Source organism: Saccoglossus kowalevskii, chromosome 15 (genome assembly GCF_978046115.1).
Source record: "Saccoglossus kowalevskii chromosome 15, keSacKowa6.1, whole genome shotgun sequence".
Lineage (NCBI taxonomy): Eukaryota > Metazoa > Hemichordata > Enteropneusta > Harrimaniidae > Saccoglossus > Saccoglossus kowalevskii.
This window is the reverse complement of record NC_140655.1, coordinates 17614043-17642023: the sequence shown is the minus strand read 5'-3', so window position 1 is coordinate 17642023 and position 27981 is coordinate 17614043. Positions and strand designations below refer to the sequence as shown.

Here is a 27981-nt window from a genome sequence, read left to right as displayed (position 1 = left end):
ATGGCGACTCCAGCCAAAAGAACGGTAGAATTCTTCTATGATGTAATTTCTCCGTATTCTTGGATAGCATTCGAAGTAAGTTTATTTTATATTAAGTTTACGTTCGCAGTGCATAACTATGAATTTCAGTCACAAGGATTAAGTGTAATGTTGCAGTGCCGCCATGTGCAGAATATGTCATCCGCGGTAAGCGATTTAGCGATGTTTACACTGTTGGTCGTTCCCGACGTTCCAGAGAATGGCAATGCTTGGTGCGTCATGACACTTGAGACGGAAACCAGCCAATGTTATATCTCTGGTCTGGCCTTAAATTGAAGTCACTTTTTGAGCATGCAGTGCAATAATTATTTAAGTGGCCTGAGAATAAAGGTAACATTTGTAAACAAGATGCCCGTCTGTTACGACTCTGCAGCAGACGACGCTGCATCAATACAAGACCGGTAGTCATTGCGCCGCGTCGTGTTTGATATGGTAGCATAGCGACGTAACAACTCATGTAAAATCAGAGGCTCAATTTTGAAATCTAAACCCTCTGAAATGCTATTTCCTGCATTTTGAGAGGCAAATTTTGCTGACATACAAGGCAACCCCCCCATAGTTTTTCGTGCCCCCCATTTTTTTACATCAAATTCGAACACGCTTTGCCTTTTAGGGTAGAAGAAAATTTTCATTGGTTTATTATGTAAAATTATGAAGATATTGTCTCCTGGTACTGTGAAATAGCATTCTTTTGTGCGTTACAGATGTATTTTGCGAAACTTTAAAATTTTTCAAAAATCACTATTTTTAAAACAAACAATTTTTTGTCACTTTTTAAAATCCAGATTTTTTAAATAGTTGAGAACAACAAAATATACCCAATCATTCACAATATATAATTTTTTTTCAGTTTTTGTCACCAGCTTACAATTTAAGATATGACATAATATCTCCGCAATAGGAACCTATAGTAAAAACACTATTATAATAATATTGCCAAAATGCCACTATCCACCAATAGACAACCATTATTTTCTTGACAATTAAGCTGGTGACTCCCAACTTTTTTTTAAATCAATATCCTTATGTTGCCTGGAAGTACAATTTATTGGAAAATGAATAAATTCTGGGTATTTGAAATCATGAGTACATGTAGGCTTCCACCTTAAGGTCGTTCGCGTGTACTAGACCTATTTTAGTATTTAATAAGGTGAACTTTTTATACATTATTATTTTGTTTCCAAAGTGCTAGCTTACATAAGTATAGATTTTTACATACTTTAAAATGATTATTTTTCACTGGGTTTATATTTTGCTGATTTACCATTTCAGGCATATTCAGTGGGTTTTAAATTCACGGTTTTATCATTTAGGTAATGTGTTCTATGCTAAATTTTACATATTCACTGGGTTTTAATATAGCGCATTTTCCAGTCAGTTAAATAAACAAAATTAAAACACAGTGAATAATTAACCCTTTTACAATATATCATAGCCTTTATCATGTGTTACCTAGTGCCATAAATGTAAATTTTTAGAACAATTCCCATAGAAATCATTGTAAAAGTGTGTATTATCAATGTATCTAAAATACCACATCTATTTAATAGCTTTTATTGACGACACCTATCTGACATTAATTATAATGTTTAATTCTTTTCAGCAAATATGTAAATATCGTGGAAGATGGGGTATTGACCTCAAGTTCAAACCATTTCTGTTAGGAGGTGTCTTCAAAGCATCAGGTAATCAAATAGTTGTTTGAACATTATCTCTGGACCGCCACTGTGCCCTGTTAGCTGTTACGGCGTGCCACTAAATCAAAGAGATTTTAATACTGTGATGCAAATAGTTGTGCTATAGTTCACTTGTGCATTATTGTTTGTGACTCAAATGAGTCAAGTAATAAGCAAGCTGACTTAATTAGTTTGTTTTGCAGGTTTACTACTAAATAAGTGGACCACATACTACAGTTAGCAAAATAAAAGATGCAAGCTGCTGCTAAAAAACACAAAAAAATTCAATTATAGCTCAGAGTTTTGTTGTTTATTGAACCTAGAGGTAAATTTGGGCGTAGTTTCATAAAAGTTGGTGTGGTTTCTAAAACATGGGTGTAACTCAATGATTTTGTAAATTTATGTTTGCATAACTTGATGTCCTTAACTGGAACAATTATATAAGCATCTCGTCCAAGACTGACTGTGCCATGTCTTGTTTGATATATTGAAAGCCACTCGGTAATCCCATTATTATGAGTCTTTTGCATCTTTCTTTGAATCATATTGGCAAATGAACCATTTTTCGTTCACTGCAAGATTGCATGTTATGCGTAAAATCAAACGTAAAAACAGGACAAACAAAGGTCATAGCATTGTAGTGGCGTCAAACATCGTGTGGGATTCGAAAAACGCAAAAGTATTTGGGGAGATATTTCCATGCTTAATAATAATAATAACTTTATTACACTACTAAAAACCTTCAGAGGGTTTTTGTTTGGTAAGGAACATAAATACATGTACATACAATACATAAGAGATAAAAATAAAATGTTAGTAAAATAAAAGAAAAAAATAAATAAATTAATTACTTTCTGTGGTTCTAAAAATTGTGCTCTTTAAGTATTTTGCTAAAGCTATATTATTCTCCATAATCTTTTTAAATATGGAATTCACATCCATTGTGTAAATATTTATTGAACACTCATCAAACAGTTTTTTTTCTTTGTTCTATATAGCCAGTACAAAATAGCAGGAAATGTTTTTCATCTCCTAATGCTTTAGTGTTACATTTATTACAGTGTCTATTTTCTAATTCTATTTTGGGCTTTGTTCTTCTACCTAATTCTATTTCTAAGTTGTGGTCACTCAGATGGAATTTTGAAAGCATTTTCCTGAGGCTGAAATTTGAAATGTTTTGCAAATAATTTTCCATATTATAGCTTACTTTGAATAGTTTGTATGTTCTCAGTTTTGTTCCCCTATTTTCATTGGTTTCACTAAAATTTAGTTCTTCTCTCCATCTTTGAATATAAATCTCAGATAGTCTGAGTTTTACATTTTTTAGTATTTGATTCCAATTTTCCATATTGTGATCATTTTTTATTTTAATTAGATATGTCCCAGTGTAGCATTAATAGTCCTTACCCAGTTTGAATTAATTTTTATCATTTCATCCAGGGCTAATTTTAAAATGTGATTATCTGGCAGACTATATAGTCTATGGCAGTATTTAATTTGAGCCAAATTAATTAAATCAATTTTTAATTTTACTGGTAACCTACCAAGTTCTGCTTTCAATGTGCCGTACACACTTGATGATGGTGAATTTTGATAAATAAGGGTATTCAAACACAATATTCCCCTGTCAAAGATCAGCTATTCGATGTGAGTGACAAAATAAAGAAATTCAAGTTCAAAATCAAATCGCTCGTTCGGCGCATATCTTTCAGGCAACTCACAAGATCTTGCAGTTGAACAAAAAATCACTTATTTACTGCCATATAGTCTGAAAGATGTTATGATTGGTCAATTTGTTTTCAATTTACATCACATTTAACATTTTTAAAAATATTTATAAATACTTCACATGAGGAAAAAATTCATGCCTTCACGAAATTCACTGACTGAACGATTTGAACTTATTCTGATGGAGTAATACTATAGGTACATTTTTGACATGTGTGCATAATGTAGCACATACACCAGTTACTATATTTTGTATTAAACTTCTGTAATCTGTAATTAATCTTTTTAGTATTATAGTTGTAAAACAATTACCGTACTGTGTTTATACATGTACTTTTTGTTGTTCACTGTCAGTCTGTGTTTTTGAGATACATTGCAAAAATATGTGTAGAAAATCATTTGACAGCAAATTCCATGCCATAAATACAACAAATTTAAATTTTATATAACCATCTAAAAAAAATGCCAGTAATAAGCTATATTTTAGTGACATAAACTTTATGTCATTTGTCTTGTATTATTTTTCATCTATACATGTATATTACTGAGCATACTTTTGTGGTATATCTTCGCCATATGGTAACTTACCACTGGTTATAATTGGCATAAAAACGGACAAAATTTTCACTCATATTTTACCATGTTTTTCTTCAAATGTGTTGACCCCTATATTTGCTCATAGGCCCCACTCGAGTAAAGTCCAAAACAGCTAGGAACATACGTTTTAGTCTTGATCTGTACATAATAATAATAATAATAATAATAATAATAATAATAATAATGTCTATGTGTCATGTTTCTTGAAACAAAGTTTTAAGTATTTAGTCACATGCTTGATTAATTTACGTTTATTTGTATTAATAATAGTTTTGAATTTGTTTATATTGTTTTCTGACTGTGTTTATGAATTTTGTATAAAGTATTTCTCTTTCAGGATTATATTATTATAAAAATATGCACGTGTAGCTGTCTTGATAGTATCTTAGACATCCATGGACATGCATCTCTTTTTAAATTTTACACATACAATATAGCTATATATACTATATATGTAGTACACTATCTGATACATAATGTATGTTTGTTGATTCAAGATCTGATAAAAGATGACTGCATACCTGGCATTTTGGATTTAATGCAATAACTTTTTCCGGACACATAGTCCAAGTAGTAGTCCATGTATGTCCATCTTTATTTTCCACCAAAAGGGGGTAATGTATGACATCATAGTCAGTGTTGTAATATAATAAGAAAATGACCCATAATCCTTTGCTGGAGAATAAAAATGATTGACTACATGAAAAGTTGAATATTGAGAGAATGAAAAGTGATATAAAAACTGTAATTGAAATTGCATTCTCCCACCTATATTTATCTCTTTCATCTGGGAGTTATATGTTGCTTGCCCTGCCTTCACCTTTAAGCAATTATGAGGTGGTGGCCGTCGCGCAGAGCTAGTTCAAATTTTATGTAAACAAGCATTTATTTTACACACATTGTATACATTGCTAAGAGTCCCATATCACACAGAATGCAGCGCGATGACCACGGCTTTTTAATTAATATCAACTTCTATATGGTTACAATAAATCAACACTGCATGTCTTTGTGAAAGCATGTATAAAAGCTCTATATACAGTTCTTTGAAATTAAACAATTCTCATGAAGGGCAAGGCAACCATGATGTAATTATGTTCTATTTTTTACCCTAGGAAATGATACACCCTCTACAAATCCCCAAAAATTGAAATATATAGTGCTTGATATGAATCGGTTGGCAGAATTTTATAAGGTACCATTTCAGAATCCCCCAAATATGATGGAAATGATCATGAAAGGTTAGTGGTTTCATATCCTTATATCTAGCTCTTCTATTTAAATACTCATTGTCTGGTTTTATCATATCAACATTCACATTTCAAATCAATCGGTATCATACACCCACCCATGGCACCCACTTCACCAGCCCAATGGGAGTCTTTGCTGTTAGTGCATGTATGTGTATGTGTCTGTCTGTTCCACTGATATCTCAATTTAAAATCGTATGTTGGTTTTTGATGTAAATTGCCTGATTTCTCTGATTAGGTTTTGGTTTAAATCCATGCATATTAATTACCTAATTTGCATGATAATTTACTAATTTTTAGCTGTTTTCATGATTGTTCCATTGATATTTAAGAAAAAGTCTGAGTGGTTGAAAGCACATTGTTTTGGCTTTAATAATGAAATATTCTACATTCTATTCCCTCTTGCAGTTCGATCTGCGTGTTGTAAATTTTCACGGTTTTCGGCTTTTTTTGCAGGGGGATGCCCGGGCAAACACCCACCCCTTTTTTTTTATCAATTTTCCATGTTCAGGACCCTTGGCGCTTACCTGCATAAATACGGTACTTAATTTGCATAATAATTACCCATTATTGCATTTTAATAAGTCTTGGTATACAAGTGTCTGGGAACAATGCAATCCAATCAAACAATTACTTTGATTGAAATTAAAGCATACTAATTGCATAATAATCAAATTGCATTGAAATTTGATGCATAGATGCTCTGGGGTAATTTCCATGAAGAACATGCCTATTGGGTATCTAATTATTATTAGCCAACTTCTGGTATCTTAAAAAATAAGATTTAAATTAAACTTGTAGTGGAGGTACTCTGGAATGAACAAGACTAAAAACCACAGATGTAAAATTAAATGTATTTTCTGTAAGTATTATAAAGTTATTATAAACGGTAATGTGATCACATTGTTTTCATGTTGTACATCTCAAATAGCAGACAAAGATTGATTTTTAACATGTCTCCAGTACTCTCAGCACACTGGCATTATACTGTATACATAGATCATTGATTGGTGTTAGAAATAATTGCCCATCTGTGATGGTAACTTAATTTTAAGTCTTTGTCCTTAAGGAGGGTAGCTACTAAGGGTAATGTTACACAGTAATTTTCTGACACTCTCTACAGTAGCAGAACTAAGTTTGGAGTATTCAAGAACAAAAAAAAAATGTATGGTCACCGGTCAATTTTTGGAGATGTGGCTGCTACAACAGTCAAATAATATGAGGTTATTATGAGAATACATGTACCTCAAAGTATGCACGAAGACAGTACAGCGGAAGTATCGACCAACACGCAGGTGAGGTCGTTGTGTGGCGTACAGTCTGAGTGCATTCTTTTGGGTATCCTTGTAATAAACTTATTATTATACATCTTTTACTTCCAAGGATATGTCATGGGAATAGCGAAATCCAAAAAGTTTAGAACAGAATCAGCGAACTTCTTTGTGTAGAGTCCGGTCAAACTCTGGTGGCAGCCATGTTTGATTTTATTATTAGAGGACACTTACATGCGTAATTATTCCATATTTGGAATTAGCATTTCCCTATATGGCAGGATGAAAATACCTCGTAAAATACCTCAAAATTGCGGCACAGTGTAACTTACGTCGTTACGGTGACATGTATAATAAGATTTATGGGACATATTACAAACGCATCATTATAATACATTGTGTACAATGTATACACTATACCCATATTTTTGTAGGAACTTTTAGCTTCCATTTATACATGTACATTACCTAATAACAGGTTGTGATTTGTTTTTCAGGAACGCTGTCAGCTCAAAGATTCATAGTGGCAGCTAGCATGGATTTACATGATAAAGCAACTGAAAATATCAGTAGACAACTGTGGATGCGCTTATGGTCTAAGGTATGTGAGGATCGAAGTGGCTTAAAGGGGAACCGATACTATAAATAGGGGCAAGATGGCCACCGCAATTAGTATGCTAATCTGAACCAAGCCTCTCACATCGTGGCGTAAGCTCCGGGAAATGTGCCAATTACGATGTTTAGAGATCAAGCTGTGATTCCAAATACATATCTACGGGGGCATGATGATGTACGCAGCGATTACACTCGTCTGATTGGGCTTTTGATGTACAAAAGTTGTTGTTTTCAATCAAAACGTGCCACGACAAGTAAAAATCATTAGTTTAAAATGGCGGCTAATGTATGCAAAATGCCTGTCAATCACAGTTTGAGTAAGCGAGCATAATAAGCATTCATTTACTTAGTGGACGAGTCAGAGTTAATTACCCATGAGCATATGGTGCAATCCATGGGATTGAGTGACTCCCCTTTAAGTCTGGAGGTTGCTGATCAGTTTCCTTATAACAATCCTTCAAAGAAAAAACTTAGACTGGAGTGTATTTGGAGGCAACTCCATGAACATTTACAATGAACATAATATACTGATTGATCATCATGTTAATTTCAATTAATTTTTAATGAAGTTGTGTCAAAGGTCATATTGGCTAATTATTGTGTGGTGCAAAAAATGTTAAAAACATGAAAAAACAATTGTGGTGTCTCTCGAGTGCCAATGTCAACTTTATTCACCATTTACAAAATAAAAACCTACATCATTTTACTCGTACTATTTTTCAAATCTTTGAACAAGATTTACAACTAATACCAAATTATTTTCTTTTGGTCAAAATTTATAAAAAAAAAACTACAAAAATACTTAAAATATAATTAAAATATTACACAAAAATGTTGGCAGGAAAAATTATGGCATGTATAAGGTTAATCCATTTAACTTGATCTGCTAACGGACAACATCAAAAGTTCAATGTAGGATATAAGAAACTTATTATAATTCCTTTAGTTTTTTTCTCAAACTCCCCCACCCTCCACTGAAACCTAATTGATAAATATTGATCATGGCATCAGACTACATTCACCATTAAATACAAATTGATAATCGGGTTCTAGGTCCATGCCCTGCAATTGACCTCATTTGACGTACATATCGTCTTGGATGTTTGTTTTTTTCATTTTCTGTTACTTTTGTGCATGATTGAATAGAAAAAAAAAACGAACTACAAGATTTTTTTGCTTCATTAAAAAATTAAATCGTTTTGTAGGATGGAAACATTTTGAGGTCAAACCCCCACCCCCAAACTAAAGCAAATAATTCTTTTATCCAACATTGATCTTTTGACATCGTCCCTAAGCAGTTTAAAAAAAAATTTAATTTATTAGTCACTGAAAATGCTAAATATTTGCAGCATTTGTTGAAAACTATACAACTTTTAAAAATTGATACCAATCATCGTTTTTTGGGTTTACAACAAAAGTTGTCTACTTTTAATAAGAAAGATGCTTGATCTTATTTGGGCAAATTCTCTTCCTGTTTTCTCAATATATGCATTATTGTTCTTTTGTTGTCAGAATCAAGATGCTACCACTCCAGAAAGCTTATTTGAAGTAAGTCCATTGATACCTGTAGGTTTATTCACTAGATGTAATACATTTCCCACTACTTTAGTAAAGAAGTTCAAAATTTTGTGCAAGTTATTTTCATTGAAGAGTCAAAAGAAGCATTATTGAGCAGTCTAATTTGCATGGTTCTATAAAATTATTAGAAATGGATGTCTTGTTAACAGACTTTATTTTCATGATTAACAACAATTATTTTATGTACTAGTACAATGGATATATAGAGTGTTTGAGAGATTTTGTATGAAATGCATGCAATACAGTGAAAAAAAAAAGCAAAATGCAGCTTCAAACTTGTTTTAACCCTACTTTGTTCATTTTTTTTTTTTTTATCAAATTTAATATAAACACCATGGTACTGTGTATGTACTTTTTTTCTACGTTATGATTCAAAATGGCCATTTTGTGATTTTACACCTACTGAGTTTATTGTTTTTTCCAGTCTAATTGTTTTTGAATAAATGGCTGAATTTAAAATGATGTCTAATTATAATTGCATTAATTTATACTTTTTAAAAAACATACTTACTATACAGAGTTACTATACAGGGATTCACTGAAGGAATGATACAGTGAAAAAATCCAGCAAATATACTTTTTTTTTCTATATTTTACATTAAACTTGTCAAAAATCAGTGAAAATAAATTCCATTCAAAATACACAAAAAAAGTATATTCAGCGAAAATTAAATCCAGCTAAAAGAAAGTATTTTACAGTACTTCTAGAATATCTACTTTTTAGATGAATAGTAGTCATTTTTATTTTGTGAAACATTTGTACAATCTATATACTGTAGAATACTTTATTTTCGCTTGGAATTTATTTTCGCTATTTTCGCTGAAGGGATGATTCCGTGAAAATAAAATCCAGTGAATATACTTTTTTTCCTATATTTCACATTCAATTAATCAAAAATCAGTGAAAATAAATTCCATAAAGAAACGCCCAAAAAGCCTTTTCAGCGAAAATTAATTCCAGCGAAAATAAAGTATTCCACAGTATTCAAATTGAGTTGCATTGTGTGCATACAGGCAGCCAGACTTGCAGGGGTGGATGAGAACCAGGCAAATAAACTTCTCACTAGAATGAAAGACAGTGATGTAAAAGATGGGCTGAAACAAAACACAGAGCGTGCTCTAAAGAATGGGGTAGGTATTCTCAAGCCAACCGTTCATCTTGTGCATTATACAGTTGCTGATTTTCTCTCCTAGTGTGGATTAAAATCGGCCAGGCTTGGATATTTTGAATATATGTCAACTGATTACTCCCCAGTGTAGGTATTCTCAAGTCAACCGTTCATCTTGTGCATTATACGGTTGCTGATTTCCTCTCCTAGTGTGGATTAAAATCGGCCAGGCTTGAATAGTTTGAATATATGTCAACTGATTACTCCCCAGTGTAGATATTCTCAAGCCAACCGTTCATCTTGTGCATTATACAGTTGCTGATTTCCTCTCCTAGTGTGGATTAAAATCGGCCAGGCTTGAATAGTTTGAATATATGTCAACTGATTACTCCCCAGTGTAGATATTCTCAAGCCAACCGTTCATCTTGTGCATTATACAGTTGCTGATTTCCTCTCCTAGTGTGGATTAAAATCGGCCAGGCTTGAATAGTTTGAATATATGTCAACTAATTACTCCCCAGTGTAGGTGTTCTGAAGTCAACCGTTCATCTTGTGCATTATACGGTTGCTGATTTCCTCTCCTAGTGTGCATGAAAATCGGCCAGGCTTGAATAGTTTGAATATATGTCAACTGATTACTCCCCAGTGTAGATATTCTCAAGCCAACCGTTCATCTTGTGCATTATACAGTTGCTGATTTTCTCTCCTAGTGTGCATGAAAATCAGCCAGGCTTGAATAGTTTGAATATATGTCAACTGATTACTCCCCAGTGTAGGTATTCTCAAGCCAACCGTTCATCTTGTGCATTATACAGTTGCTGATTTCCTCTCCTAGTGTGCATGAAAATCGGCCAGGCTTGGATATAGTTTGAATATATGTCAACTGATTACTCCCCAGTGTAGGTATTCTCAAACCAACCGTTCATCTTGTGCATTATATGGTTGCTGATTTCCTCTTCTAGTGTGAATGAAAATCTGCCAGGCTTGGATAGTTTGAATATATGTCAACTGATTACTCCCCAGTGTAAATATTCTCAAACCAACCGTTCATCTTGTGCATTATACAGTTGCTGATTTCCTCTCCTAGTGTGCATGAAAATCGGCCAGGCTTGAATAGTTTGAATATATGTCAACTGATTACTCCCAAGTTCACAAGAGATTGCTATTTTTAATGTGTACCTATAAAAGCCAAGTATAAATCTGCAGAATGAGAGATGAATATCCTCATTTGTCAATTTCATAGTACAGTGTACTTTCATCGCCCCAAACATCACTGCAATGTGTAATAACTGCATGGTCTTATAAGCTTATCAAAAACTGTAATTTTCACATGCTGATATATGCATGAGTGTTCTTAAGTTGAATGACTGAATTTTGTATTTGTTTTTGTTTTATAGCTACCATTATTATTCCTATAATCAATATTGTTTTCATGCAGGCCTTTGGTTCCCCTACTATTCTAGTTCACATAGATGGCAAATCACACATGTTCTTTGGATCCGATAGATTTCATATAATTGCACATATCATGGGTAAGCATGGAATTATATTTTAATCTTTGTCATTCACCGATTTATATGCACATACTTTTTTCATAATTTTTCCAAAAGTTGTAGCCAATAGGAAATTATGTATATTTGGTCCACAATGCTGGAAAATAAATAATTTGATTTTTTTATTCAAATTTGACTGATCATGTTGGTCAATGCAGAGCCTAGCTTGAACATGCATACTGTAATACTGCATGGCCAGAAACATAAATTCAATGTAATTGCAATGGCTGCTAGTTTTGAGTTTTAAAAGACTGTCTTAAGGTAGAAGCCTAGTCATAATTTTTGACAAAATTGGTCATAAGTCGCATGACAATGTTCATTAGTTTGTTATATACAATCATGAAGGTATTGTCCCATGGTACAATGAAATGGCATTATTTTGTGTGTTACAGTTGAGCTTTTTGAGAAATGTGTCCTAATATTTCTTGAAAATTGCTATTTTTAGAAGAATTCCATAGAACAAATTGTTAAAGAGAAATTGTATTTTTTGACACTTTTTAAAACCCAGATTTGTTGAATAATTGAGAACAACAAAACATACTCCATCATTAACAATATATAATTTTTTCAGCCTATGTCACCAGGCTAGACACCATCTACAAAATGATTTTGTATAGTCTGCTCTTCCCCCACATGAAAAATTGACAAAATTTTTGATCAAAAACTAAAAGCAATATGTGCCACTGTCTGCATTTCCAAATGGTTTGAAAATATTTGAATATCACAACAAGTGTAAAATACATGTTTGTTTAATATATAAAAGTTGTGATAACTTACTCTTTGAAGTGCCATAATCTTCCTACAGCATCATATTTAATATATGTGACAAATCTGAATCGCCTATAATTTACATTATTTCCTGCTATTTTGGGTTCGTTCCGGCCGTACGTACGTACGTACGTCTGTCCGGAGCTATATCTCGGACACCCAATGAGGGATTTCATTCAAACTTCACATGAAGACAATAAATAAGGTCTTGCATATGCACGTCAAGTTACTTTATGATCGGAGAAAAAATGGTCAACTGGCAGCCATTTTGGATGTAAAATTTGGTATTTCTGATACCTAAACGTGTCCGCAGCAGTTTCTCGGAGATGACTGGGCCGATTTGATGGTGTGATGATCATACATATTGGGTTGTAGGTGCAGGTCATTTTTTTTTCGTGATTCAAACAAATATGGCCAACTGGTGGCCATCTTGTTTTTCATGGTATCCATGCCTACTTTCCCATGAATGCAATGAACATTTCTGTTTAAATTTTGTACAAAGACAGTATACCAATAGATACATCAACATGTACATTATTTTTCTAATTTGATTCAATATGACTGCCCAATGTCCAATTCTTGTGTAAAAGCACTAAATCATATTTTTTTACAAATCCATCTCCTATTAATAGTTTCAATCTAATTTCATTGACTTCATCATCATCGCATTGATATGTCAGATCACAAAATTTGGGACGGGGACTGTTTCATTAACAATGACTTGTCCCTTTTAATTTTATATCTTTTGAATTTTTTGTATTTATACTTATATTCTTTACCATACTAAAACGCTCTAAAGGTTTTTAGTAGTGTAATAAAGTTATTATTATTCACATGACATTATAGTCTCTTATTTTATTGCAGGTGTCAAATATGAAGGTCCATTGTGATCTTGCACCAGTGTTGATTAATTCCAACCTAATCCTTCAATGAAGTGTAGAGTACAAATCTAAAGTCACAGTCAAAGAGAAAAAACAAATGGAAAACGAAGTAACGTTCAAACTTTTGGGGTGTCTTTAAAACAAAAACCAAAGAAAATTGTATGGTTTAAGTATGGTACAAATTTTAGTTTCTGAATTAATTTGGATGTTTACACCTCATTCTTTTGTATATTTGTGTTTCAGATCTTTAAATCGAAGTACAAAGCTTACTAACGTATTCCATCATTTAAAGGGTGGTAGTCATCGCGCCGCGCATGCGCGAGATGTATGGGTCTCTCATCTAAACAAAGATGGCGACTTTGGCTGTTGCGCAGATCAACGAGTAGAAACTGAGAAATTACAAAACTTTAATTAGGTATTTTTTAGATGATTGGGAGGCATTGAAAGAGTCAACAGTGGTAATTAGTGCAAGTCATGCCCAGGTCAAACTTTATATACTTCTATTATAAGAACATTGGCTTGTGGGAAAATCAATGTTTATCAATACAAATGTCACACATGCGCAACGCGAGAACTGCTGCTCTTTAAAGTGATGCCATAAAAGCTGTGTCAGTTGCATCATGTATTATATTATTTCTTAATTCTAAAGAAATCCCCCCCCCATCAATTCTTTAAAATGAAGGACATAGATAATGAGGTTATTATGAGGATACATTAAAGTATGCATGAAGTAACAGTACAGTGTGAGTATCAACCGACACGCAGTGGAGGACCACGCGACTGCGTGCTCTCTGAGTCCATACTTTGCAGTATACTCTTACTAATCTTATTATTATATATACATGTTTTCCCCCGTGGAATACATCATGGGAATGCCGAAATCCAGAACATTTAGAACATATATAGCAAAATTTTTTGTGTCGGGTCAGGTCTAACCCTGGGGGCAACCATGTTTGTTTTTATTATTATTGAACAACGCTTGTGTGTGTCATCATTCTTTATTTTGATTTCATGTTTCCTAATATGGTAGGATGAAAATACCCAGTGCAATACCGCAAAATTACGACATTGCGATGATAGATGTATAATAATATACGTTACAATATTTACTTTAAGATTCTATATATTAACTGTTTCTATGTTGAACAATATAATATTATGATAAACCAAAATATTGAATTTCTACCCATGGTTAGCAAGCGTCTGATTTATTGACATTTTCTCATTTTTAATCTCTGATTTAAAATTAATCATACTTTATGCATATAATGTATTTCATGCCATAGTAATCACCGTATTGTTCGCTCTTTGTCTTAGAGAGATTCTCCATCAAATGAAAAACAGTCTTTCTTCTTCACTCTCAAGGCAGCAGTCAGATTTGTTGGAGAACTGAAATCATCCTTCAACTCTAAGGTCATTCATTGTCAATTTGTCAATTGGCTCAGTTTTTGAGGATAAGGCATTCCTGTGCAAAGGATTTTGTCACACAAAAATGTATTATAGTTGGCTAAAAATTACCATAAGTGATTGTTCGGCTGGAAAAGATCGGAATTTTTGTTCAGTTTTGTAAAAATAAAAAAAACACATTCATAACTAAAGTTTTTCAATGATCAACGAGGATTCAAGATGGTCACTTCTATATATATGTACATTCAGTAAACGCCAACAAATTAATTAGTCCTCGTTCGGACGCAGTCTGATAACAGGTACTTGTGTTTTGACTTGTGTGCGTCGGTGCTTCTGTTCGTCCATGCTTGCGTCTGGACCTGTATCTTAGGAATGCCTGGACCAATCACATTCAAACCTCACACATACATCATACATGATATTATACATATGCACGCCAATTGGATTTTGTTCAAACTTGGTATATATGTTGGACATTATAGAACCTTGATGCACATCATTTTGTTTTCAGATAAGATTTAAAATGGCTGACTGGCGGCCATTTTTTTTTTTAATAAATGTGGTTCTAGTGCCATATCTCTGACTTGCTGTGACTGATTATGTTCAAATTTTAAATATTCATTACACATCATGTCATAGATATACAGATATATTGGTGTGACGATCTGATTTAAAATGGCTGAAAGGTGACCATTTTTGTACTAAAAAATTATCAAAATCAAACATTTCTTGGCTGTTTACAGATGGATTTTGTTTAAACTTGGTATATATGTTGGACATTATAGGACCTTGATGCACATCATTTTGTTTTTCAGATAAGATTCAAAATGACCAACTGCAGCCATTTTGTTTTAATGAATGTGGTTCTAGTGCCATATCTCTGACTTGCTGTGACTGATTATGTTCAAATTAATATATGTATAATGAATATTTAAAATTTGAACATAATCATAATTTGAATAAAATCAGTCAAAGCATGTCAGAAACATGACACTAGAACCACATTCATTAAAATAAAATGACTGCCAGTCGGCCATTTTGAATCTCATCTGAAAAACAAAATTACGTGCATCAATGTCCAGTGTATGTACCCTGTTTGAACAAAATCCTTCTGTAAACAGCCAAGAAATGCTTGATTTTGATGATTTTTCAGTAGAAAAGTGGCTGTCATTCCACCATCTTGAATGAGATCGTGAAACAAATAGATGTGCACATGTATAATATTATGTATGATGTATGTGTGAAGTTTGAATATAATTGGTCCAGGAATGTTTAAGATAAAGGTAGGTCCGCACACACGCGCAAGGACATGTGGATGCACAGAGGTCAATCCATAAGTCCCTGTTTTCAGACTGCGTTCGAACAGGGATTAATAAATTTTATAGCATATAGAAACTCAGTGTAATTAAAATTGCATCTCCTAATATAATTATGATGCATCAGTGGGTAGTCAACAATATTTCCTAATATAGATATGATGCATCAGTGGGTAGTCAACAATATTTCCTAATATGGATATGATGCATCAGTGGGTAGTCAACAATATTTCCTAATATAGATATGATGCATCAGTGGGTATTCCAGAATATTTCCTAATATAGATATGATGCATCGGTGGGTAGTCCTCAATATTTCCTAATATGGATATGATGCATCAGTGGGTAGTCCTCAATATTTCCTAATATGGATATGATGCATCAGTGGGTAGTCAACAATATTTCTTAATATAGATATGATGCATCAGTGGGTAGTCCACAATATTTCCTAATATAGATATGATGCATCGGAGGGTAGTCAATAATATTTCCTAATATGGATATGATGCATCAGTGGGTAGTCAACAATATTTCCTAATATGGATATGATGCATCAGTGGGTAGTCAACAATATTTCCTAATATGGATATGATGCATCAGTGGGTAGTCAACAATATTTCCTAATATGGATATGATGCATCAGTGGGTAGTCAACAATATTTCCTAATATAGATATGATGTATCAGTGGGTAGTCAACAATATTTCCTAATATAGATATGATGCATCAGTGGGTAGTCCCCAATATTTCCTAATATAGATATGATGCATCAGTGGGTAGTCAACAATATTTCCTAATATGGATATGATGCATCAGTGGGTAGTCAACAATATTTCCTAATATAGATATGATGCATCAGTGGGTAGTCAACAATATTTCTTAATATAGATATGATGCATCAGTGGGTAGTCCCCAATATTTCTTAATATAGATATGATGCATCAGTGGGTAGTCAACAATATTTCCTAATATGGATATGATGCATCAGTGGGTAGTCAACAATATTTCCTAATATAGATATGATGCATCAGTGGGTAGTCAACAATATTTCCTAATATGGATATGATGCATCAGTGGGTAGTCAACAATATTTCTTAATATAGATATGATGCATCAGTAGGTAGTCCACAATATTTCCTAATATAGATATGATGCATCAGTGGGTAGTCAACAATATTTCCTAATATGGATATGATGCATCAGTGGGTAGTCAACAATATTTCCTAATATGGATATGATGCATCAGTGGGTAGTCAACAATATTTCCTAATATAGATATGATGCATCAGTGGGTAGTCAACAATATTTCCTAATATGGATATGATGCATCAGTGGGTAGTCAACAATATTTCCTAATATAGATGTGATGAATCAGTGGGTAGTCAACAATATTTCCTAATATGGATATGATGCATCAGTGGGTAGTCAACAATATTTCCTAATATGGATATGATGCATCAGTGGGTAGTCAACAATATTTCCTAATATGGATATGATGCATCAGTGGGTAGTCAACAATATTTCCTAATATAGATATGATGCATCAGTGGGTAGTCAACAATATTTCCTAATATAGATATGATGTATCAGTGGGTAGTCAACAATATTTCCTAATATAGATATGATGCATCAGTGGGTAGTCAACAATATATCCTAATATGGATATGATGCATCAGTGGGTAGTCAACAATATTTCCTAATATGGATATGATGCATCAGTGGGTAGTCAACAATATTTCCTAATATAGATATGATGCATCAGTGGGTAGTCAACAATATTTCCTAATATGGATATGATGCATCAGTGGGTAGTCAACAATATTTCCTAATATAGATATGATGCATCAGTGGGTAGTCAACAATATTTCCTAATATAGATATGATGCATCAGTGGGTAGTCAACAATATATCCTAATATGGATATGATGCATCAGTGGGTAGTCAACAATATTTCCTAATATGGATATGATGCATCAGTGGGTAGTCAACAATATTTCCTAATATAGATATGATGCATCAGTGGGTAGTCAACAATATTTCCTAATATAGATATGATGTATCAGTGGGTAGTCAACAATATTTCCTAATATAGATATGATGCATCAGTGGGTAGTCAACAATATATCCTAATATGGATATGATGCATCAGTGGGTAGTCAACAATATTTCCTAATATGGATATGATGCATCAGTGGGTAGTCAACAATATTTCCTAATATGGATATGATGCATCAGTGGGTAGTCAACAATATTTCCTAATATGGATATGATGCATCAGTGGGTAGTCAACAATATTTCCTAATATAGATATGATGTATCAGTGGGTAGTCAACAATATTTCCTAATATAGATATGATGCATCAGTGGGTAGTCAACAATATTTCCTAATATGGATATGATGCATCAGTGGGTAGTCAACAATATTTCCTAATATAGATGTGATGAATCAGTGGGTAGTCAACAATATTTCCTAATATGGATATGATGCATCAGTGGGTAGTCAACAATATTTCCTAATATGGATATGATGCATCAGTGGGTAGTCAACAATATTTCCTAATATAGATGTGATGAATCAGTGGGTAGTCAACAATATTTCCTAATATGGATATGATGCATCAGTGGGTAGTCAACAATATTTCCTAATATGGATATGATGCATCAGTGGGTAGTCAACAATATTTCCTAATATGGATATGATGCATCAGTGGGTAGTCAACAATATTTCCTAATATGGATATGATGCATCAGTGGGTAGTCAACAATATTTCCTAATATGGATATGATGCATCAGTGGGTAGTCAACAATATTTCCTAATATGGATATGATGCATCAGTGGGTAGTCAACAATATTTCCTAATATGGATATGATGCATCAGTGGGTAGTCAACAATATTTCCTAATATAGATATGATGCATCGGTGGGTAGTCAACAATATTTCCTAATATGGATATGATGCATCAGTGGGTAGTCCACAATATTTCTTAATATAGATATGATGCATCAGTGGGTAGTCCACAATATTTCCTAATATAGATATGATGCATCGGTGGGTAGTCAACAATATTTCCTAATATGGATATGATGCATCAGTGGGTAGTCAACAATATTTCTTAATATAGATATGATGCATCAGTGGGTAGTCAACAATATTTCCTAATATGGATATGATGCATCAGTGGGTAGTCAACAATATTTCTTAATATAGATATGATGCATCAGTGGGTAGTCCACAATATTTCCTAATATAGATATGATGCATCGGTGGGTAGTCAACAATATTTCCTAATATGGATATGATGCATCAGTGGGTAGTCAACAATATTTCTTAATATAGATATGATGCATCAGTGGGTAGTCAACAATATTTCCTAATATGGATATGATGCATCAGTGGGTAGTCCCCAATATTTCTTAATATAGATATGATGCATCAGTGGGTAGTCCCCAATATTTCCTAATATAGATATGATGCATCAGTGGGTAGTCCCCAATATTTCCTAATATAGATATGATGCATCAGTGGGTAGTCCACAATATTTCTTAATATAGATATGATGCATCAGTGGGTAGTCCACAATATTTCTTAATATAGATATGATGCATCAGTGGGTAGTCCAAAATATTTCTTAATATAGATATGATGCATCAGTGGGTAGTCAACAATATTTCCTAATATGGATATGATGCATCAGTGGGTAGTCAACAATATTTCCTAATATGGATATGATGCATCAGTGGGTAGTCAACAATATTTCCTAATATGGATATGATGCATCAGTGGGTAGTCAACAATATTTCCTAATATGGATATGATGCATCAGTGGGTAGTCAACAATATTTCCTAATATGGATATGATGCATCAGTGGGTAGTCCACAATATTTCCTAATATAGATATGATGCATCATTCGATAGCCCAGGATATTTCTTAATATGGATACGATGCATGTGTTGCTAGACCACATCTATTTCCTTTATTTCTAGCAAGAAGTATATATCCCTGCATACCCCATGATACACCTGTGAATAAATCAATGAATAGAAGATGATAATGTTGAATAACAAGTCATGGATTTGATTGGCACCAATGTGAAGGGGGATCAAACTGATGTACTCCACCATTCTGAAGAAGTTCTTCAAAAAGTTTGCCAGTATAAATTAGCCAATCACTGGTTGGTATAATTTCTTCAAGTTTCTGGTGATTTGTTATATTGTCCATCTTGCACTTGCAAATTACGTGTTGAGAACAAATTAATACATAATGATAATTTTCAACAGTGACAGAATATTTTCGGAGTAAGCTGATTTAAAAAAAAAGCTTAGATCACAGCATTTTCTTGCATTCAATACAAAATTCAAAACAATCAGATCAAGAATTTTCTTAAAACTCGGATCAAGCTGATAGTTTTTTGTTCCCACCTAGTTTGCTAAAACATGGCGCCCTCTGTTGACCAATTAATGAAACCTGCAAAATTTGTGGGCCAACAAATATTGAGCAAATAAAATGCTAAAAAATACCCCTTGCATGAAATATTTTTTTTGTGAGATTGTGATGTTGAAAAAAAGATTCACATTTTTGAGAAAAGCTGTGCAAATAAATAAACGTACATACCCCACGAATTCTGGCAAATCCAATATTCTTCTCCCTCATCTGAAGTGCCAAAACCTACAACCAACAAAACATGGTCTAATACGGTTTGGGAACAATCCGGGTCGTCATAGATACCAGATGTATAGAACTGAAATGATGGATGACTAGCATCAACCAGTGCAAATACTGGTGTCATGGAAACTGCAACAGCAAGAGCTGACTCGTCTCCTGAGGGTACAACAAACTTACTTCCATGTGGAACCTGCAAAATTGTTGAAACATTTTATTACAAAACGTGTGCAGTGCACTTTTGTATTTCACATAATTGTATTTTACATTGTGTTGTATATATCATTAATGGGAGTCAAACAGCATGACTGTGGTGCTTTAAGTATTACTCTTTACCAGGTGGAAATATGCAATAGAAAAATTGTGATGTATGTAGAAAGAAAAAACTTCACTATTCTAACTTCTAACATCTTGATTTGAAGACAATTTTTTGTTTGCATGGTGTAATGATATCATGAATGAAAATGGTCATTCAACAGTCTAACTGGCTGCGAGTTTGATTGAACACAGGTAAAAACATGTGAAATTGTCAAGAAATTTATTTGTACCTTTGCAACTACAGCACAGCTGTCATTAAGACACTTTCCAGATGGATCTGGTTTATAACTTGTCTTCTCACATAATCCACTTATATTATGAATACACGAGAAAACTTCATCAACAATCTGAGGAACACTTAATTTACTGGTGTATTGTAGCCTTTTATTCAATGACCACGAACAGCAATCAATAACCTCCTGGTTACTCAATAGATTTAGGGTACCAGTATGGATGGCATGGTAACTTGCAACAGCATCTGAGGTAAATAGAAACAATTGTTTTTTTCAAATTCATGCATACGTTTAGTATAAGGTTTTGAAGCAGTGTGTTATTGGTAGACTTAAAAAAAAGAGGCAATGGTTGTTGCATGCAACAGTACTGTGGATTACCATTACCCTTGGCTGTGGCTGCTATGGCAGCAGCACTACTGTCCTTACTGCTTACCTGCAGCAACCGTTGCAGCAGCTCGACTGTCCTTACTGCAGCTAACATTGCAGCAGCACCAATTTCCTTACTGCTTACCTGCAGATACCATTGCAGCAGCACTACTGTCCTTGCTGCTTACCTGCAGCTACCATTGCAGCAGCACTACTGTCCTTACTGCTTACCTGCATATACCATTGCAGCAGCACTACTGTCCTTACTGCTTACCTGTAGCTACCATTGCAGCAGCACTACTGTCCTCACTGCAGTGACCATTGCATCAGCATTACTGTCATTACTGCAGCTAACATTGCAGCAGCACCAATTTCATTACTGCTTACCTGCAGATACCATTGCAGCAGCACTACTGTCCTCACTGCAGTGACCATTGCAGCAGCATTACTGTCATTACTGCAGATACCATTGCAGCAGCTCTACTGTCCTTACTGCTTACCTGTAGCTACCATTGCAGCAGCACTACTGTCCTTATTGCTTACCTGCAGATACCATTGCAGCAGCACTACTGCCCTTACTGCTTACCTGCAGATACCATTGCAGCAGCACTACTGTCCTTACTGCTTACCTGCAGATACCATTGCAGCAGCACTACTGTCCTTACTGCTTACCTGGAGATATCATTGCAGCAGCACTACTGTCCTCATTGCTTACCTGCAGATACCATTGCAGCAGCACTACTGTCCTTACTGCTTACCTGCAGATACCATTGCAGCAGCACTACTGTCCTTACTGCTTACCTGCAGATACCATTGCAGCAGCACTACTGTCCTTACTGCTTACCTGCAGATACTGTTGCAGCAGCACTACTGTCCTCACTGCTTACCTACAGATACCATTGCAGCAGCAATACTGTCCTTACTGCTTACCTGCAGCAACCGTTGCAGCAGCACTACTGTCGTTACTGCTTACCTGCAGATACCAATGCAGCAGCACTACTGTCTTTACTGCTTACCTACAGATATCATTGCAGCAGCTCTACTGTCCTTACTGCTTACCTGCAGCAACCGTTGCAGCAGCACTACTGTCGTTACTGCTTACCTGCAGATACCAATGCAGCAGCACTACTGTTCTTACTGCTTACCTGTAGATACCATTGCAGCAGCACTACTGTCTTTACTGCTTACCTGCAGATACCATTGCAGCAGCACTACTGTCTTTACTGCTTACCTGCAGATGCCATTATAGCAGCACTACTCTCCTTACTGCTTACCTGTAGCTACTATTGCAGCAGCACTACTGTCCTCACTTCAGCGACCATTGCAGCAGCATTACTGCAGCTAACATTGCAGCAGCACCAATTTCATTACTGCTTACCTGCAGCTACCATTGCAGCAGCACTACTGTTCTTACTGCTTACCTGTAGCTACCATTGCAGCAGCACTACTGTCCTCACTGCAGCGACAATTGCAGCAGCATTACTGCAGCTAACATTGCAGCAGCACCAATTTCATTACTGCTTACCTGCAGCTACCATTGCAGCAGCACTACTGTTCTTACTGCTTACCTGCAGATACCATTGCAGCAGCACTACTGTCCTTGCTGCTTACCTGTAGCTACCATTGCAGCACTACTGTCCTCACTGCAGTGACCATTGCAGCAGCATTACTGTCATTACTGCAGCTAATATTGCAGCAGCACCAATTTCATTACTGCTTACCTGCAGCTACCATTGCAGCAGCACTACTGTCCTTGCTGCTTACCTGTAGCTACCATTGCAGCAGCACTACTGTCCTCACTGCAGTGACCATTGCAGCAGCATTACTGTCATTACTGCAGCTAACATTGCAGCAGCACCAATTTCATTACTGCTTACCTGCAGATACCATTGCAGCAGCACTACTGTTCTTACTGCTTACCTGTAGCTACCATTGCAGCAGCTCTACTGTCCTTGCTACTTACCTGCAGATACCATTGCAGCAGCACTACTGTCCTTGCTGCTTACCTGTAGCTACCATTGCAGCAGCACTACTGTCCTCACTGCAGTGACCATTGCAGCAGCATTACTGTCATTACTGCAGCTAACATTGCAGCAGCACCAATTTCATTACTGCTTACCTGCAGCTACCATTGCAGCAGCACTACTGTCCTTGCTGCTTACATGTAGCTACTATTGCAGCAGCACTACTTTCCTCACTGCAGCGACCATTGCAGCAGCATTACTGTCATCACTGCAGCTAACATTGCAGCAGCACCAATTTCATTACTGCTTACCTGCAGCTACCATTGCAGCAGCACTACTGTCCTTGCTGCTTACCTGTAGCTACTATTGCAGCAGCTCTACTGTCCTAACTTCAGCGACCATTGCAGCAGCACTACTGTCCTTGCTGCTAACCTGTAGCTACTATTGTAGCAGCTCTACTGTCCTCACTTCAGCGACCATTGCAGCAGCACTACTGTCATTACTGCAGCTAACATTGCAGCAGCACCAATTTCATTACTGCTTACCTGCAGCTACCATTGCAGTAGCACTACTGTCCTTGCTGCTTACATGTAGCTACCATTGCAGCAGCACTATTGTCCTCACTGCAGTGACCATTGCAGCAGCATTACTGTCATTACTGGAGCTAACATTGCAGCAGCACCAATTTCATTACTGCTTACCTGCAGCTACCATTGCAGCAGCACTACTGTCCTTGCTGCTTACATGTAGCTACCATTGCAGCAGCACTACTGTCCTCACTGCAGTGACCATTGCAGTAGCATTACTGTCATTACTGGAGCTAACATTGCAGCAGCACCAATTTCATTACTGCTTACCTGCAGCTACCATTGCAGCAGCCCTACTGCCTTACTGCTTACCTGCATATACCATTGCAGCAGCACTACTGTCCTTATTGCTTACCTGCAGATACCATTGCAGCATCACTACTGTCCTCACTACAGTGACCATTGCAGCAGCATTACTGTCATTACTGCAGCTAACATTGCAGCAGCACCAATTTCATTACTGCTTACCTGCAGCTACCATTGCAGCAGCACTACTGTCCTTGCTGCTTACATGTAGCTACTATTGCAGCAGCACTACTTTCCTCACTGCAGCGACCATTGCAGCAGCATTACTGTCATCACTGCAGCTAACATTGCAGCAGCACCAATTTCATTACTGCTTACCTGCAGCTACCATTGCAGCAGCACTACTGTCCTTGCTGCTTACCTGTAGCTACTATTGCAGCAGCTCTACTGTCCTCACTTCAGCGACCATTGCAGCAGCACTACTGTCTTTGCTGCTAACCTGTAGCTACTATTGTAGCAGCTCTACTGTCCTCACTTCAGCGACCATTGCAGCAGCACTACTGTCATTACTGCAGCTAACATTGCAGCAGCACCAATTTCATTACTGCTTACCTGCAGCTACCATTGCAGTAGCACTACTGTCCTTGCTGCTTACATGTAGCTACCATTGCAGCAGCACTATTGTCCTCACTGCAGTGACCATTGCAGCAGCATTACTGTCATTACTGGAGCTAACATTGCAGCAGCACCAATTTCATTACTGCTTACCTGCAGCTACCATTGCAGCAGCACTACTGTCCTTGCTGCTTACATGTAGCTACCATTGCAGCAGCACTACTGTCCTCACTGCAGTGACCATTGCAGTAGCATTACTGTCATTACTGGAGCTAACATTGCAGCAGCACCAATTTCATTACTGCTTACCTGCAGCTACCATTGCATCAGCCCTACTGCCTTACTGCTTACCTGCATATACCATTGCAGCAGCACTACTGTCCTTACTGCTTACCTGCAGATACCATTGCAGCAGCACTACTGTCCTTGCTGCTTACCTGTAGCTACTATTGCAGCAGCACTACTGTCCTCACTTCAGCAACCATTACTGCAGCTAACATTGCAGCAGCATCAATTTCATTACTGCTTACCTGCAGCTACCATTGCAGCAGCTCTACTGTCCTTACTGCTTACCTGCAGCTACCATTGTAGCAGCACTACTGTCCTCACTGCAGTGACCATTGCAGCAGCATTACTGTCATTACTGCAGCTAACATTGCAGCAGCATCAATTTCATTACTGCTTACCTGCAGCTACCATTGCAGCAGCACTACTGTCTTTGATGTTTACCTGCAGATACCATTGCAGCAGCACTACTGTTCTTACTCCTACCTGCAGATACCATTGCAGCAGAACTACTGTCCTTAATGCTTACCTGCAGCTACCATTGCAGCAGCACTACTGTCTTTACTGCTTACTTGCAGATACCATTGTAGCAGCACTACTGTCTTTACTGCTTACTTGCAGATACCATTGCAGCAGCACTACTGTTCTTACTCCTACCTGCAGATACCATTGCAGCAGAACTACTGTCCTTAATGCTTACCTGCAGCTACCATTGCAGCAGCACTACTGTCTTTACTGCTTACTTGCAGATACCATTGTAGCAGCACTACTGTCCTTACTGCTCACCTGTAGCTACCATTGCAGCAGCACTACTGTCCTCACTGCAGTGACTATTGCAGCAGCATTACTGTCATTACTGCAGCTAACATTGCAGCAGCACCGATTTCATTACTGCTTACCTGCAGCTACCATTGCAGCAGCACTACTGTCCTTGCTGCTTACATGTAGCTACCATTGTAGCAGCACTACTGTCTTTGATGTTTACCTGCAGATACCATTGCAGCAGCACTACTGTTCTTACTCCTACCTGCAGATACCATTGCAGCAGAACTACTGTCCTTAATGCTTACCTGCAGCTACCATTGCAGCAGCACTGCCTAGCTGCCCTTGGTTTCGCACAGGATTTACCACTCCTTTTGTTCTCCAGTCAACATTCTTTGCTATTCTGTTATTCAAGTGCAAATCACCAGTGATGTTTTCTTTAGATCCATCAGATAACTGGAATATGGGCCTTTTGTTCTAGAATGACAATGGCATTTTATTTCTCTTACAAAAACGTTGTGTCAGAGTCCTTGGTTGTCTAAAATCAAGGACTAGCTTAGCACAGAGACAATATAAATCATCACATTAATGCACATCAATTTTCTTCACTATTTGATAAAATACGTCTGACTGGTGGCCATTTTAGAATTTGCTAAATTCTAAAATTTCTCGAAAGTTTCTCAATGATGAATAAGGTGATTTCATATAAAGGTGCACATATACAGTTTGTCAGTTTTAAGAAAACCGGGAAGGACTCTATATGATACACAAAAGAAAGAAGCCCAGCAATGCATAATTGTTCTGGTAGCGGTTACAAATACCAGCTATCATGTACTACATTTTTGTTACAAAATATTTATCTGAAAGTTGCAAGCCAATGGTGTGAATGTATTGTAGAAATCTGTAAACTCGTCAGATCACCAAACGCGTTTTTTTTTTGACATGAACAAATAGCCAGTTGTTAAGACACGGGCGCTTATTACGTTGCCTGTATGTGTATTACACTCGCATAATAATAATAAATCATTTATTATATGCGTGTATGTACATAATCTCGTTCTTACACATACAGACAACTGATTAAGAAATGTGACAATCACCTGTGGTTGCTAACACTGTTTATATATAGTCTGTATATTCTCAAAGACGGACCGGAACGGGAAGACAACAGATTTTTTCGTTAACGGGGAGGGGGGGGGGGTAGCGTGATCGGTCCTGGCAAGGTTTGAGGGATCGTGACGTAGTTCCGCCTTTGAGAATTGCTTTGCCATACTTGCATTCTCATTGCTTCTTTGTCAGTTTTCTCATATTGTTTTGCGTACCTGATTCCACGTTTCCCATTCTGTGTCCCGGTTGGGCATAAATCCATGCGTGGGAGAACCATGATTTTCGTGAAACACAGAGGTAATCGCTATAAAGGCTGAAATAAATAAATACGATGTCATGATGAAGCACGTCTTTCAGCAGGTGAAGCTACATCACAGTCAGGTGAATTGTTGAGAACCCTATCCGCGACTGCAAAACATTGACTTGTTGAACTCGAATGTTTACATTTCCGCGTTTTCTCCAGACGGCCAGATGAGGGCGCCAATTGTTAGGCATCGGTTATAACCAGGACCACGAGAATGCTTTGATGTTTTGATATAGATATCTAGTATCTAAGAAGTGTTTACAGTTAAATAGTTGTCTAATAATCCAATTGTGTGTACCTGTAATAAAGTCGTGAATCAATGGCAACCATGTAAAAAAAATAAGAACAGAATTCTGTATATTTCTGTACAGGCATAACTCGTTAAATATCCTTTATATAAACACGTTTGTTGTTAAAAATCCAATTTTTTCTCAACTATTAGTGCAAAATGTTTGTGTTTCGACTGCACAAGAGGAATGGGAATAATTCCTGGATAAAAAAAACTCACGATAAAAACAGGGCAGGGATAACCAGCGTACGATAATCTGCTTAAATATTGAAGCTGGCACATTTTGCAATAGGAATTAAAGCGGGAGGGTCATCGCCTGCGCACGCACGGGAATTAAGTTCCGAGCGATGATAACAACACACGCTAAAAGCGTAAAGGCTCATGGTTAGACGCTTGTTTGTGACACGCTCTGGCCATTTGACGCATGCGCAGGTGACGACTCCTCTGCTTTAAG

General features: G+C 36.2%; 3 protein-coding genes across 3 annotated transcripts in view; 1 reads left to right on the top strand and 2 right to left on the bottom strand.

The window, feature by feature from the left end:
* LOC100372161 (glutathione S-transferase kappa 1-like) lies at positions 1 to 14679 on the top strand. The gene is made up of 8 exons (XM_002733686.3): positions 1 to 75; positions 1643 to 1724; positions 5156 to 5281; positions 7059 to 7162; positions 8689 to 8724; positions 9769 to 9885; positions 11302 to 11395; positions 13049 to 14679. Exons 1-8 carry the CDS (start codon positions 1 to 3, stop codon positions 13072 to 13074), a joined length of 660 nt encoding a protein of 219 aa, XP_002733732.2. The 3' UTR covers positions 13075 to 14679.
* The window catches only part of LOC100368971 (small ribosomal subunit protein mS22-like), a 333717-nt gene that overhangs the window by 176890 nt on the left and 128846 nt on the right, over positions 1 to 27981 (bottom strand). The gene's annotated exons all lie outside the window — the stretch shown is intronic.
* On the bottom strand, positions 13060 to 27281 carry LOC102809970 (procathepsin L-like). The gene is made up of 6 exons (XM_085490519.1): positions 27150 to 27281; positions 26136 to 26304; positions 21000 to 21247; positions 20404 to 20644; positions 19733 to 19811; positions 13060 to 13133 (listed from the first exon to the last, which is right to left on the bottom strand). Exons 1-6 carry the CDS (start codon positions 27270 to 27272, stop codon positions 13103 to 13105), a joined length of 891 nt encoding a protein of 296 aa, XP_085346645.1. The 5' UTR covers positions 27273 to 27281; the 3' UTR covers positions 13060 to 13102.

Bases quoted from the DNA above. Each gene is read 5' to 3' on its own strand.
- LOC102809970 (XM_085490519.1), bottom strand. From the start codon at position 27,272: ATGACATCGTATTTATTTATTTCAGCCTTTATAGCGATTACCTCTGTG. The intron at 19,812-20,403 runs GTATGTACGTTT...ATTTATTCACAG, and splicing joins GATTTGCCAGAATTCGTGGG to GTGTATCATGGGGTATGCAG. The intron at 13,134-19,732 runs GTATCCATATTA...CTGTGACTTTAG, and splicing joins GGTCTAGCAACACATGCATC to ATTTGTACTCTACACTTCAT.
- LOC100372161 (XM_002733686.3), top strand. From the start codon at position 1: ATGGCGACTCCAGCCAAAAGAACGGTAGAATTCTTCTATGATGTAATT. The intron at 1,725-5,155 runs GTAATCAAATAG...TTTTTACCCTAG, and splicing joins AGGTGTCTTCAAAGCATCAG to GAAATGATACACCCTCTACA. The intron at 7,163-8,688 runs GTATGTGAGGAT...TTTTGTTGTCAG, and splicing joins GGATGCGCTTATGGTCTAAG to AATCAAGATGCTACCACTCC.